The sequence below is a fragment of the Mastigoproctus giganteus genome, chromosome 4 (genome assembly GCF_048544385.1).
Source record: "Mastigoproctus giganteus isolate SK-2022 chromosome 4, ASM4854438v1, whole genome shotgun sequence".
In the NCBI taxonomy this organism is placed as follows: domain Eukaryota; kingdom Metazoa; phylum Arthropoda; class Arachnida; order Uropygi; family Thelyphonidae; genus Mastigoproctus; species Mastigoproctus giganteus.
The window spans coordinates 239,519,565-239,531,775 of NC_143578.1; the positions used below are offsets into that span (position 1 = coordinate 239,519,565).

Consider the following 12,211-nt stretch of genomic DNA (forward strand, 5'->3'; position numbering starts at 1 on the left):
GCTCCACATTGCTGTTCACAACTTCAATTTTTGCGTTTGAGAAGCCAGACTTTACAAAACAGTTCACGACAGTTTGTTTTCTAGTTGCGTTTACTGAAGAGGAAATCCATTGAATCGCATCTAGGATGCTGATTTTCTTTGCAGGGTCACTCGCACATTTTACATCGTTCATGTTTGCAATGAGATGTCTTAAAACACGTTTTCTGTAGTGAAGTTTAAAATTTTTTATTATCCCTTGATCCAAGGGCTGACACTGCAGATGTGTTTGGTGGCAGAAAAATGATTTGAATGTTGGACAATTCAATGTGCGGATGAGATCCAGCATTATCCACGAAAAGAATAATTTTTCTGTTTTGACGAATCATGTTTGGTTAAAGTGACTTATCCATTCGCTCATGATATCTCGTGTCATCCACGCTTTTTTTTATTAGACTTCCAGTCAACATCCAAAAGATTCAACTTTATGCCCTTGACACAACGAGGATTTTGTGGGTTTCCAATAACAAGAGGTTGTTCAAAGTCTTCCAGCATATTTGTACACAATAATACAGTCAAGCGTTCCTTAGAAATTTTTCCGCCCTGGCACTTTGTTTTTTAGACTCATTTTTTCAGGAAGAGCTTTAAAAAAAAAACAACCCTGTTTCTTCACAGTTGTAAATATCCTTAGCTTCAAAATCACGACATAAATCTTCCAATTTGATGGTCCACTCTGTTACAACCCCAGTATCAACAGATCCATCTTCACCACTTACGGTTTTCCAAGAAATTTTATGCCAAGTTTTGAACTTGTCTAGCCATCCCACAGAAGCTTTGAACTCATTTACTCCCATAGATTTCGCAACCTCCAAAGCCTTTTCCCTAATAATAGGCCCATTAATGGGAATTTTTTTAGCACATTCGCGACAAAACCACTCATACGTAACATTGTCAATTTGAAGTCCAACAGTTTTCGTGAATGATTTTTGAACCTGATCATTTCCGTGTTACCAAAATTGTTTGAGCAGTTCATTTTTTTTTTTCTTTAGGATGTCGCTTACCTGCGTCTTCCCGATTTTGAATTTTGCAGTGAGATTGCTAACACTTTTTTTGCTGATCATACACATTAATGAGTTCAGACTATCTTTTAAAGTTAAATGTTTACGAGAAGACATTGTGCACTTCACACGACACTGAACAAAACAAACTGAAAAGACGAAAGGCTGAAAAAAATCCCCCCCCCCTGCACACACTGAATTCATCAGAAGTTTTACACATGCCTTAATTTTTGAAAAAGGATTTAGAACTGCGACGTAAACCTTGATAAAATTCAGAGAATCGGAAATAGAAAATAAGCACATGATTGACGCAATACGTGGAAGAAAAGTTCCTAGAAAAAGGACCGTGACCTCTCCCGCAGTCCGTTGTGGGGAGATCAAATTAAGTGCTAATCTAAGCGAAACAGTGCAGATTGCCTGTCCGGGTCTGTTACAGAGAATGTCCGCTAGACAGAAGCTGCAAACACGTTAAAACCAATAGAGGTGAGTTGGGGAATTTGAAAATGTCCGTTGTAGAGAGATGTCCGTTAACGAGGGGTGTCTGTTAGAAGTTTCACTGTATGTGTGTATGTATATATATATATATATATATTTTTTTTTTTTTTAATGAATTTTTAAAGAGCTCCTCCATGCTTTTTTTTTTTTTAACAAATCAACAAATTCTATATTATTTAGCCATAGTTACACAATTCACAAGAATATAATAATTAAAATGCCTTACCATTTTCCTCAAGGACAGAAACTTCACGCTTTGCAATGATATTGGTGCACAGAGTAAAAGCAGAAGCAACAAAGTAGCGACCTGGTTCAGAAATTATATCCACTCCACATCCTTCAGGAAAATATTCATCAAGTGCTGCATTTGTTACAGATGCAATCTGGAAAAAAATATTAATGAATTAGCAAAAAAAAAAAAAACAGCTGCATAAGCTTCTGTTTTATGAGATATCACCCCATATTAGCTTACAGTAATATTTTCTATAATATTCACAAAAAGATTTCAGTTTCTACTATTAATATTTTAGCAATTCCATCACAATTACCAATTCTACCTGGTGCATGCAGCCTCACATATGATATTTTAAATACTTAAGTGCTTATGAAAATTTCACCACTTGCAACTCTGATCAATTAAATCACCCAGTTTGCAACAATAAGATGTAGCAGCACCATCACACACACACCTCACTTATTTTTAGGGTTATGCTATTTGTCATCCAGTCATGTTATTTGGGCTGAAATTTTGGATTGTTATTTGGTTTTTAGGAGCATTAGGAGCATATTGCTCCGGGATATGCGGTGGTCATTCCCTGACCTTTCCGCATCCTCCGTATTTGCTAGTGACGGGCTCTAACCCCAGTCTAATCAAGAAGCGTGTGCTACGCACTGCTGCTCCTTCCCACCTGGCTACGGAGGCGGCTGAAATTTTGGAAAGTGTTGTCAAAAGTAGACAGTGTACTGCTTAGGTGTTACAATTTCTAAATTTAATTTCCACCTAATGAACTTCTTTTTTTCTTTTAATGAGAAAGTTGTTTCCTGTCTTCAGGTTAGTCTAAAAGTGCCTTTGGTGTACTTTTCAAACATAAATCTATTTTACTATAAACAAATCAGACAATGGTTATAAGCATGAGGAGATGAATTTAACTGCCCTTCAACAGACAGATGCATGTACTAAAAAGCAAACATCATAGATTGATGTCATTCCCCCTCCAAATAAAATCCATTTAAAGTTTGTTTCAGACATATATGATGGCATTTTTAGACTATACCAAGAGGAGGGAGGACAACTTAACTTCTCCACTAGAAAAAAAGCAGTTCATTAGACAATGTTAATTTTAAAATAAAAATAGCAATACCTAATCTAACATCAAATTCAAAAATTTTAGCTCAAATGTGAAATACAAATAACTTTACACCTAAAATTGAGATAAAACCCTAGTGCCTGTTAAGGGTTAACAGAGGGTTATAAGAGATGCTTATAAGTTTATAAAAGATGATTCACATTCAAAAAATACACTATACGAGATAAAACTACTTTTCCCATATTAATAGGTCCATTTTGTTTTTAACATTTAACTCCACCCCCAACACTAATACAACAACTGAATAAGCATAAATGAAAATGTGGATACCACACAGGTGGGGAACAATGATTTAGAAAGGGTGTTTTCCAAAAAATCTTTATTGCATATTTTAAAACTCTTTATTTTCTTCAAACAAATGCTTCCATAGCTGCACTTCCAAATTTTCGGCTACAGTTCCATTCATAATTTTACAATGAAGACTGTTGTATAACCAGTATATTTTAGACACAGGCAGATTTTATTCTTTTTACTGAATTTTTCATCAAAACTGTGTGTACAAAATACTAATAAGGGAAGTCAGCTCAGATTTAGAAATATTTTCATTAAAATGTTTTTTGTTGTAATGGGATTTTACTAAATAAAACAGCAAAAGCTGTTTCAATTATAGTAAATTATGGAGATCATCACAAATATAAATTCATAGCACGCTAACTCATTCTCTTCTGTCTAAACTTCACCTTTATCATTTTTGATTACCTTAGTTATACCATTTCCAAGTGATCCAAAATCAACTAAACACCAAAAAACTTCTACCTTCCTTACCTTTCTATCTTTCCCAAGATTTTTCTTTAAAATCTTTCACACATATAGCCTATTTACCACTTCTACAAAATATGAATACAACAAAAATTGACATGCTGAATAATTTAATGGACTAGAATAGGCAACAGTAAATATTGGAATTTATTTATATTCCAATAAGGAATTTTGTTTTATTTGGCAAAAATGTTCTAAATGCCATTCTTCATCTAAAGTCAGCACCAGAAATATCAATGAATTTTGAGCAATAAGGTCATTATATTTAACAGCTGTTAGTTGCTATATTTAGCGACTCACTAATTTTATTTTGTAAAATAATAATGAACGTTCAAGCTGACAACTTTTCAATCTGAGTTTCAGTACACTGTTCTATACCTCATTTTTGTCACTAATTATCACTTTTAATTTGATCAACCCAAGGTGGTCACTTAGTCTCAGTCCTCTGCTTAGTCTTGTACTTAAAATGGTATGTTAAAGAGTGCAGGACTTGTACAAAATTCTAGGTGCTTTTTACTACTGTTAGGTTCACCTATGTCTACTCCACTATCGAAATAACTGACCACTACTTTTAAGTTATACATATAATTAAATAAAAATTTACCTCATCAAATGAAACTACTTCATTTCTGGTGCCAGGAAATCCACCACCAATATCAAGAAGAGTAAAGTTAAAGCCCAGTCCTTCACCAATTGTAAATACTTCGTGAGCAGAAGCAACAGCTTTGGAATAAGCAAATGCATCACGACAACCACTTCCAACATGGAAGCTGAAAGAAAAAAATGGGAGAGAAAAATATTAAGAAAATTGTACAAGTTTTACTTTCCTATACAATAAATGACATTTCAATGAAATGTTTGCATTAAAGTAATATCAGAATCAAACATACAAACAAACATTTGTTTGCATGCTTTGGAACACCTGAACCTTTGTTAATTGCTATGTGGCTTTAGTATTCTGTCTAATGCTTTCCTGAACAAAGTGATTCCTCACACATTCTGCAATTTTTTTTCTACATACATTTCAGTAGCCTGAACACAACATAAAACTTACACTTGGCAACAAATAAGTGATTAAAGGTATATAAAAATTTGAACAGTAACAAAATATTAATGTAGGGTGCTTACCTCACACCAACAACATTAAGTCCCAGCTCCTTAGCCAACTGCAACAGGTGGGGTGCATCTTCAATGTCACAACCAAATTTCATGCCAAGGCGACACGTGGCACTACTGTCGTCAACTCTGATTCTAATAACTAATCTGAAATTTATTAAAAATTACAATAAAGCTCAATCAACATACAGAAAAATTTTACACCTTGCATAACAAAAAAGTGATTCAAGGTGTAACTAAACACATTGGCATCAGAACTTTAATTTTCTGAATAATAGTAAAGTATTAAAATATGCTCTAGAAAATCTGAAAGTACTACTTAAGTTCATTTTTGCCAAATTAAACTACAAATGAAAAGTCACCAATTTTAAAAAATCTGTAGCACATTCACTTAACTGCTCTGTTATTACTCTTCCCTTATATAGGAAAAAGGTCCAACGTAGCCAAGTGGTAAAGTGAAAGAAAGCATGCAATATTTGAGTTGACCATGGCCAAAGCGTGTGAGACTGCTAAATACAGCTAATGACCATATTCACTGTTGAAATTATTAGCTGTAAACTTTTCTTATCTAATGGTTTGTGCCAGAGTATAAACAGAACATATCCCAACATTTATTTCAAGAGAAAGGATGAAACTACTTATCTTTTAATAGCAACAAAAATAAAATTGAAACTAACATTTTCCAATGCTTATTTCCTCATGACTCAATACATAAAAGCATTGTACTATGCAATACTCGTTCTTTGAATTCTGTGGTTAAATTGCTGCAATCTAACTAATAAAGTTAAATAATAAGCAACCATTTTTAAATTAAGAAATATCTGAAGTGAATTTCAATAGCTACGCTGCAGCAAAAAACTTAACATTGGCATAAAACTAATGCTGGCCAACCAAGTCTCCTTCAGAATTATCATTAAAGAAGTTAATATAGCCTGATGCCAAATTTAATTATACCCCCACTGTTCACTGTTATGTGTGACCATATTCATCTGCCACACAACTTCACTACCCTCTTCACTTTACTCTGTCTGCCAACATGCCATAAACTGAAATATATTTTTCCAGTGTAGAAAAGTCCCATTCCAACTCCATTCACAATATATAAAAATATGTCAATGGTAACAAGGTAATTTTAATTTTGAGTAGTCAATGAAAATGCTACAATTTTGACTATTAACAAGGTGCTTCCCAAGTTAAGAGAACAGTCAGTTAATGTAACCAATAATAGTATGAATTTTTCCTGATAAAGAATAAGGGTAAATTTTCATCACATCTAGTTCGTCAAGGTATTTTGAACGAACAGAGGGGTGAAGTGGAAGTGGGTTTTTTTTTTTTTTTTTGGCTGATGCTGCATAAGCTTGCTTTCTTGCATCAAATGCCTCTACTAATGCTAAGACATGCACATTTGGTCAATTGAAAAAGTTTGCATCATATCACTTCAAGTTTTGTTAAAGAGCTTCAGAAACACATGACATGTTTCAGCCTTTGCAAAAAAGGCTGTACAAAAAGTACAAGTTCATATGGTCAATATCCGCTCATACTCTCCTATCGGACTAATTACATTAGTTTGTAGTGAAAAAAAAAATAACTGGTCATGGTTTCCCATGCAATGTCTCTACAAGATTAAAATCAAACTCAAAGAAAGACATCCTTCAAAACTTGCTGTGCTCTGCACATCAGCAGATGCATTTTCAAAAGGGACTTAACAAAATTAGATAAATTGCCTTTTTTTTAAAAATAAAACCTTAATTTCATATTCGACTTTTGGCAGTCTCTCCTCTGCTAATAACGAATTAACATTTCCAATTAAATTATCAACAAGCTATTTTAATACATATAATAATAAATACTGGAGACTAAACTGAAGGCATACTATATTTAATTCAGATAAAAATACTACCTAGCAGTTGGATGAAGAGCTTTCACTTTATGCAATTCCATCTTGTTGTCAAATGTCATCAAGTCAACTCCAACAGCTGCAGCATGCTTGATGAAAGAGCGAGTCTTACATGGATTGGCATAAATAATACGAGATGTTTCAATCCCAATATCAAGTACAGCTTCAATCTCGTTCTAATAAATAAAAAAAGAATAAAAATTAACTATACATTTTTCTTTTTATATAAAGCATCACTATTTCTTTCATTGGTAATAAAAGATACGATGAACTAGTTTAGGTGCTGAATTCATTAATATATGAATGAGAAAAACTATTGTGTAACCTAGAAAATCTGTCTTACAGTTAAGTGGTATTTAATATGGTAAGTAATTTTTATTTTTTGGACAAAGGTCCAAATAATTTTGCTTTTAACCCAAAAAAAGTCTGAGACTGTATAAATGATTGCCTAAGCATATCCAAATGGTAAAAGAACTTCCAAAATAGATGTGTTATTACTAAGGATGATGCAAGGGTTAAGACACTTGGCACATAAACAAATGAAAACAGCAATCAAGTTGGAATATCACGTGGCATTGCCAAGCCATCTATCTGATATTCTAAATATGCAGATCATGCAACTTTTGTTCATATTTTTCAACAACAATCAGATGAAAACAAGAGTTGAACTTTCAAAAGAATCAGCCAAAGTTTACAATCACAATCTAGGATTTCTATAAATAGTGACAGGAGACAAATGTCATTAAATTCTCAACAGTAGGAGTAAAAAAAAAAAAAGAACTGAATTAAAAACTGTTAAATAAACTAATTTTTATTTATTTATTTATTTCGTATGATGTGATCAATACACGAAGGAACCAGTTTTTTCTTGCTTCCTTCGTGTATCGTGGCCAGAATATCCAACCAACTGGTTGGTTCGGCACCATCATGATATCCAGCCCAGGGTGGGAATTGAACCCGCGACCTTTGGGGTGCCCATCATGATATCCAGCCCAGGGTGGGAATTGAACCCGCGACCTTTGGGGTGCGAGGCAGGCAATTTACCTACCCGGCTAGCCCGGTCGGCAACTGTATATAATGATAGACACACTGAACAGGAAACTTTTTGCTAACTATAAAAGTATAATTCATTATAAATTTATGCCAGGTCAAACTGCTATAACTATAACTGCATACTCTGAAATGGTTACGTACACTTGACAGGTGCAAATCAGAAGAACTGACCTGTGGGCAAGGAAAAGTTAGAAATTACTCCATAGTAGTGCTCCTTGCTCATCATGCTACAATTTCCAAATACCATTCCAGTGTCTAACGACATTCTCATTCAGCCAACTTTGTACTACACATGATTTAATTATTTCTCAAACTAAAATTTATTAAAGGGATAAAGATTTTCTAAGCAGAAAATATGGACACCATGACAAGCACAATAGCAGAATTTTTTTTTGATTGGTGAAGCAAAAGCCTGTAATTAGCTAACATTGATGGGGGGGTGTAAAGAACTAGTCACTATTCTGAAAAATTTCAATGTGCAATTATATATAAATATATTTATTTCTATAAAAATTGAGTCCTGGAACTTTGTTCTAGGGACTGATGTATAACTATGATGCAAAGCATTATGTACACATACTAATGATGTATGATTTTTAATTTTGCAAGATTACTTAATCTATACATAAAACTAATAAATTCTTAAACATTTGTGTACATTATAGTAAGTGTAAACCAGCTGTATCCACTGTGATAATTTTGCAGTTGGTAGCAGAGCTTTCCTCTAGCTGTCCTAAAGAATGTAGTCCATGTTTTGTCATGAGCCAGTAAGCATAGAATCCTTTCTTGTATTTGAAGAAACTTATATAAATTTTCTTTTGTGCGTGTGTGCGTGTGGTGTATGGGTGTTTAAATAGCACACAAGAATTTTCTTTGGTTTCACCTCTTTCCGATTATTCAAAGTGTGCACGTTGTATAACAATTTCACAAGTACAAAATGTAGTACAGTCTCTATAATACTTCTTTGAAAATAGGCGCCTCCGTAGGCAGGTGGGCAGGAGCAGCAGTGTGTAGCACACACTTCTTGATTAGACTGGGGTTCGAGCCCGGGACCACCACATATGGAGGATGCGGAAAGGTCAGGGAATGACCACCACATATCCCTGGAGCAATATGGCCTTAGTTGCTAATGCTCCTAAAATCCAAATAATAACAACAACAACTTTGAAAATGACATTTTTTATATTCTAAGCTGTTCACGAACTGCTCAGATGTCCACTATGAAAGTGCAATGGCTTAAATTTGGTTTGCAAGTGAGAGCCCGTACATTAAAATTTCTTCAATAAAAATCCAATTCAACGGGTACGAAAAGTTCACAATTGGTAGCAGAGTTTTTCTCTAGCTGTCCTAAAGAAACGTAGTCAGTGTTTTGTTGTGAGCAGGTAATCCAGTACGCATCAAATCCTTTCTCATTTCTTGTATCCGAGGACATTTATAAATTCTCTTCAATTTAAACTTTTCCAATATTCTTTGGAAAATATAAAATGCACGCTGAGTGCCATTTATATTTTCCCATTTTTCTGCACACCTAGGAAGAAATATCTTCAATTTGAGACCACTTTCAGCCCGATTGGTTAGGCCAATTGTTCACAATGGCTGCCTCAAGAAAATTCCTTCTCTATTAATATACAGATGTTTAAAAAGGAATGAAAACATTGTTATATATATGCACTGCAAAACAAACCAATTTTATTTGCTCTGGCAAAACCATATTATCAACTGCAATTTATCAAATTTATATGCTCTACTGATCTGCTGACTACCTCAAGTTTGGTTTTTCAACAAATGCTCATTATTCAAGCACCTTATTACATGCTTGAAGCTGAGGATTTCTAAAAACATTCAGCCTTTAGTGTCTATGCTAAAGTTTCCAACAATTGCAAACTTTTTATTCATGAACTGAGCTAATTTAAGATGTCCATAACAAGAGTTTCCATGCCCAAATGGCAGGTCTGCTTTTCAATTTCTTGAAACTTCTGCAACTTTTTCCACTTGCATCCAAATATAACCCAATAATAGTTAACTACTAACAGCACACAGAACAGAAAAACCTTAATCCCAGTATGAAAATTCCACAAAAATAAAATTAGATACACCTAATATATATTAATTCATCACTTCATGCATGCAAGCAACACCATATCACAAGATGTGTGTGTCTACAAAACAAAGATCACTAGTCTAACGAGGCATTTTTAAAAAGCTTTTGGTTCTTTCAGGATCAATTTACTCCATCTTATACATCAATCAGCTGGCAGGCATACTGGAAAAAGGATAATTTACAGGCATTACTTTTGGTAATGTTACAGCATGTATAGCTGAAAATAACTTTATCACAGAGGGTGCAGGTAACTATAAATTTTTATGGATAATTCCCACAAATAAAAAGTCAATGTTACTGAATCTTTTTCCTGCTTTTAAATATATCCAAAAATATGCTTAAAAGAAAAGAAAACAAAGCAGCTCAGAGGTTTGTGGTATATCAAAACACAATCACAGGTAATTAACTGTTATGGAATTTTCATTACTGGAGATACCTGACAGTGCAACTTGGGAGAAGCGATTGAAAATGTTGCTAAAAAAAAAAAAAAAAAAGCACAATTTCATATAGTACAGTGCCTTGATGCATGATACACATACAATATTATGCACAATAAGTAGCAGTATTTTTCTTTTAGATTAAAATATAATCAACCAAGATTGGGAAAGAATTACATTAAGGTTGCCGAGACATGGGGGGTTCATACTAACAGCAAAAAATACCAATTGCATGCATCTGAAACATAATCAGACTAACTGCATTTACAGATCATAATTACTTACCTTACTAGCACAATCAAATCCAGTACCCAAAGCTGCCAAAAGATGAAGAATAACAGGACAATCATTGCACTTCACAGCTATAAAGCAAAATAGCTCTCAGTACATATTATATAAAATTAAATTAAAATTGTTAGTAAAATTAAATTAAGTAAATTTAAATAAATTGTTATAAAAATTAAATAAAAAAAAAATGAAATCACAGAAATATTTTAAAGTTTACCATAGAAGGGTTGCACACGAGGCATCTTCAACTTCCAAACTTTGTACTTTAGAACAACATCTGCCAAATCAACCACAAAGAAAGGTTCTTCCTGTTCCTGAAAAAAAAAAAAATAATAATAAAGTTAAGATTTTAACACATACAATAACAGACGATCATTAAACACTGGCATAATTTTAGGATCATGTAATAATTTTATAATTGTCTCCTAATCCAGAGGCATGCAAACTTATTTCACTCGCGACCCCCCCCCCTTTATTAAATATAAAATTGACAAGACCCCTCAATGTAAACCTCGAGGTAGGATGACCAGATTTTTAGAAAAAAAAAAAAAAAAGCATTTTATAAATTATAGTAGAAAATTTAATTTGAGAAAGGAATAAAAAAATTGTTTCCGTTTTCACTTACTCATTGAAATAATTGTTTAGTATTTTAATTGAATATAGCAAAAACACCAAATCAAATTCTTATTCTTCACGAAGAGTTCTTTACCTATGTAAACTCTAGAAGGAAAGGGGTGAATCAGATTGGTCCACTGGATATTGATGGTTCAACAGTTGAGGATCCTGCTCAGGTGACTAACAAACTAAACGAGTATTTTGCATCTACATTTGCACATGAGGAGTAATTCAGCAAGGGGAATGCCAGAGCCTTCAGTGAGCTAGATGATTTTGTAATAACTAAGAGGAAAGTGGAGGAGAAATTGTGAGGATAAACATAAAAAAGGCACCCGGGGTGGATGGATCTATCCACTTATATTAAAGGAGGCAGCAAAGGAAGTAAGCAAATCCTTAGCCATAATTATGACAGCTTCTTTGGACTCAGTGGAGGTACCCATAGACTGGAGATGTGCAAATGTGACCCCAATTGACAAAGGAGGATCAAAAGCTGACAAGTAATTATAGACTTGTGAGTTTAACTTCTGTTACAGGAAAATTAACGGAGGCACTGGTTAAAGAAGCTTGTTTGTTTGTTATTTGGTTTTTAGGAGCATTAGCAACTAAGGCCATATTGCTCCGGGAATATGCGGTGGTCATTCCCTTGACCTTTCCGCATCCTCCGTGTTTGGTGGTGATGGGCTCGAACCCCAGTCTAATCAAGAAGCGTGTGCTACGCACTGCTGCTCCTTCCCACCTGGCTACGGAGGCACTGTTAAAGAAGCACTGCAGGATCATCTAGACAAGACTTCAGTTATAGCTTGGACACAGCACGGTTTGTTAAGGAAAAGTCGCCTGACCAATTTGATTGGATACTATGATGCAGTCACAAAAGAACTGGATGCAGGGAATAACTTTGATATTATATACTTGGATCTTAGAAAGGCTTTTGATACTGTTGCACATGGAAGACTGCTGCACAAACTGGAGCAGTGTGGCATTGGAGGCAAATTGCTGCTATGGATAAAGGGATGGTTGAGGGGAAGAAGACAGAATGGTAATCAATGGAC

At 34.2% G+C, this 12,211-nt stretch overlaps 1 protein-coding gene across 1 annotated transcript in view; it reads right to left on the reverse strand.

The window, feature by feature from the left end:
• LOC150087545 (ornithine decarboxylase-like) overlaps positions 1 to 12,211 on the reverse strand; it is a 94,532-nt gene that overhangs the window by 39,748 nt on the left and 42,573 nt on the right. The window contains exons 4-9 of the mRNA XM_090371249.1: positions 10,765 to 10,861; positions 10,545 to 10,621; positions 6,672 to 6,844; positions 4,784 to 4,918; positions 4,260 to 4,425; positions 1,756 to 1,912 (exon numbers count right to left, since the gene is read on the reverse strand). Of these exons, the coding sequence (XP_090227375.1) occupies positions 1,756 to 1,912; positions 4,260 to 4,425; positions 4,784 to 4,918; positions 6,672 to 6,844; positions 10,545 to 10,621; positions 10,765 to 10,861 (805 nt within the window). The remainder of the gene's footprint in view (positions 1 to 1,755; positions 1,913 to 4,259; positions 4,426 to 4,783; positions 4,919 to 6,671; positions 6,845 to 10,544; positions 10,622 to 10,764; positions 10,862 to 12,211) is intronic.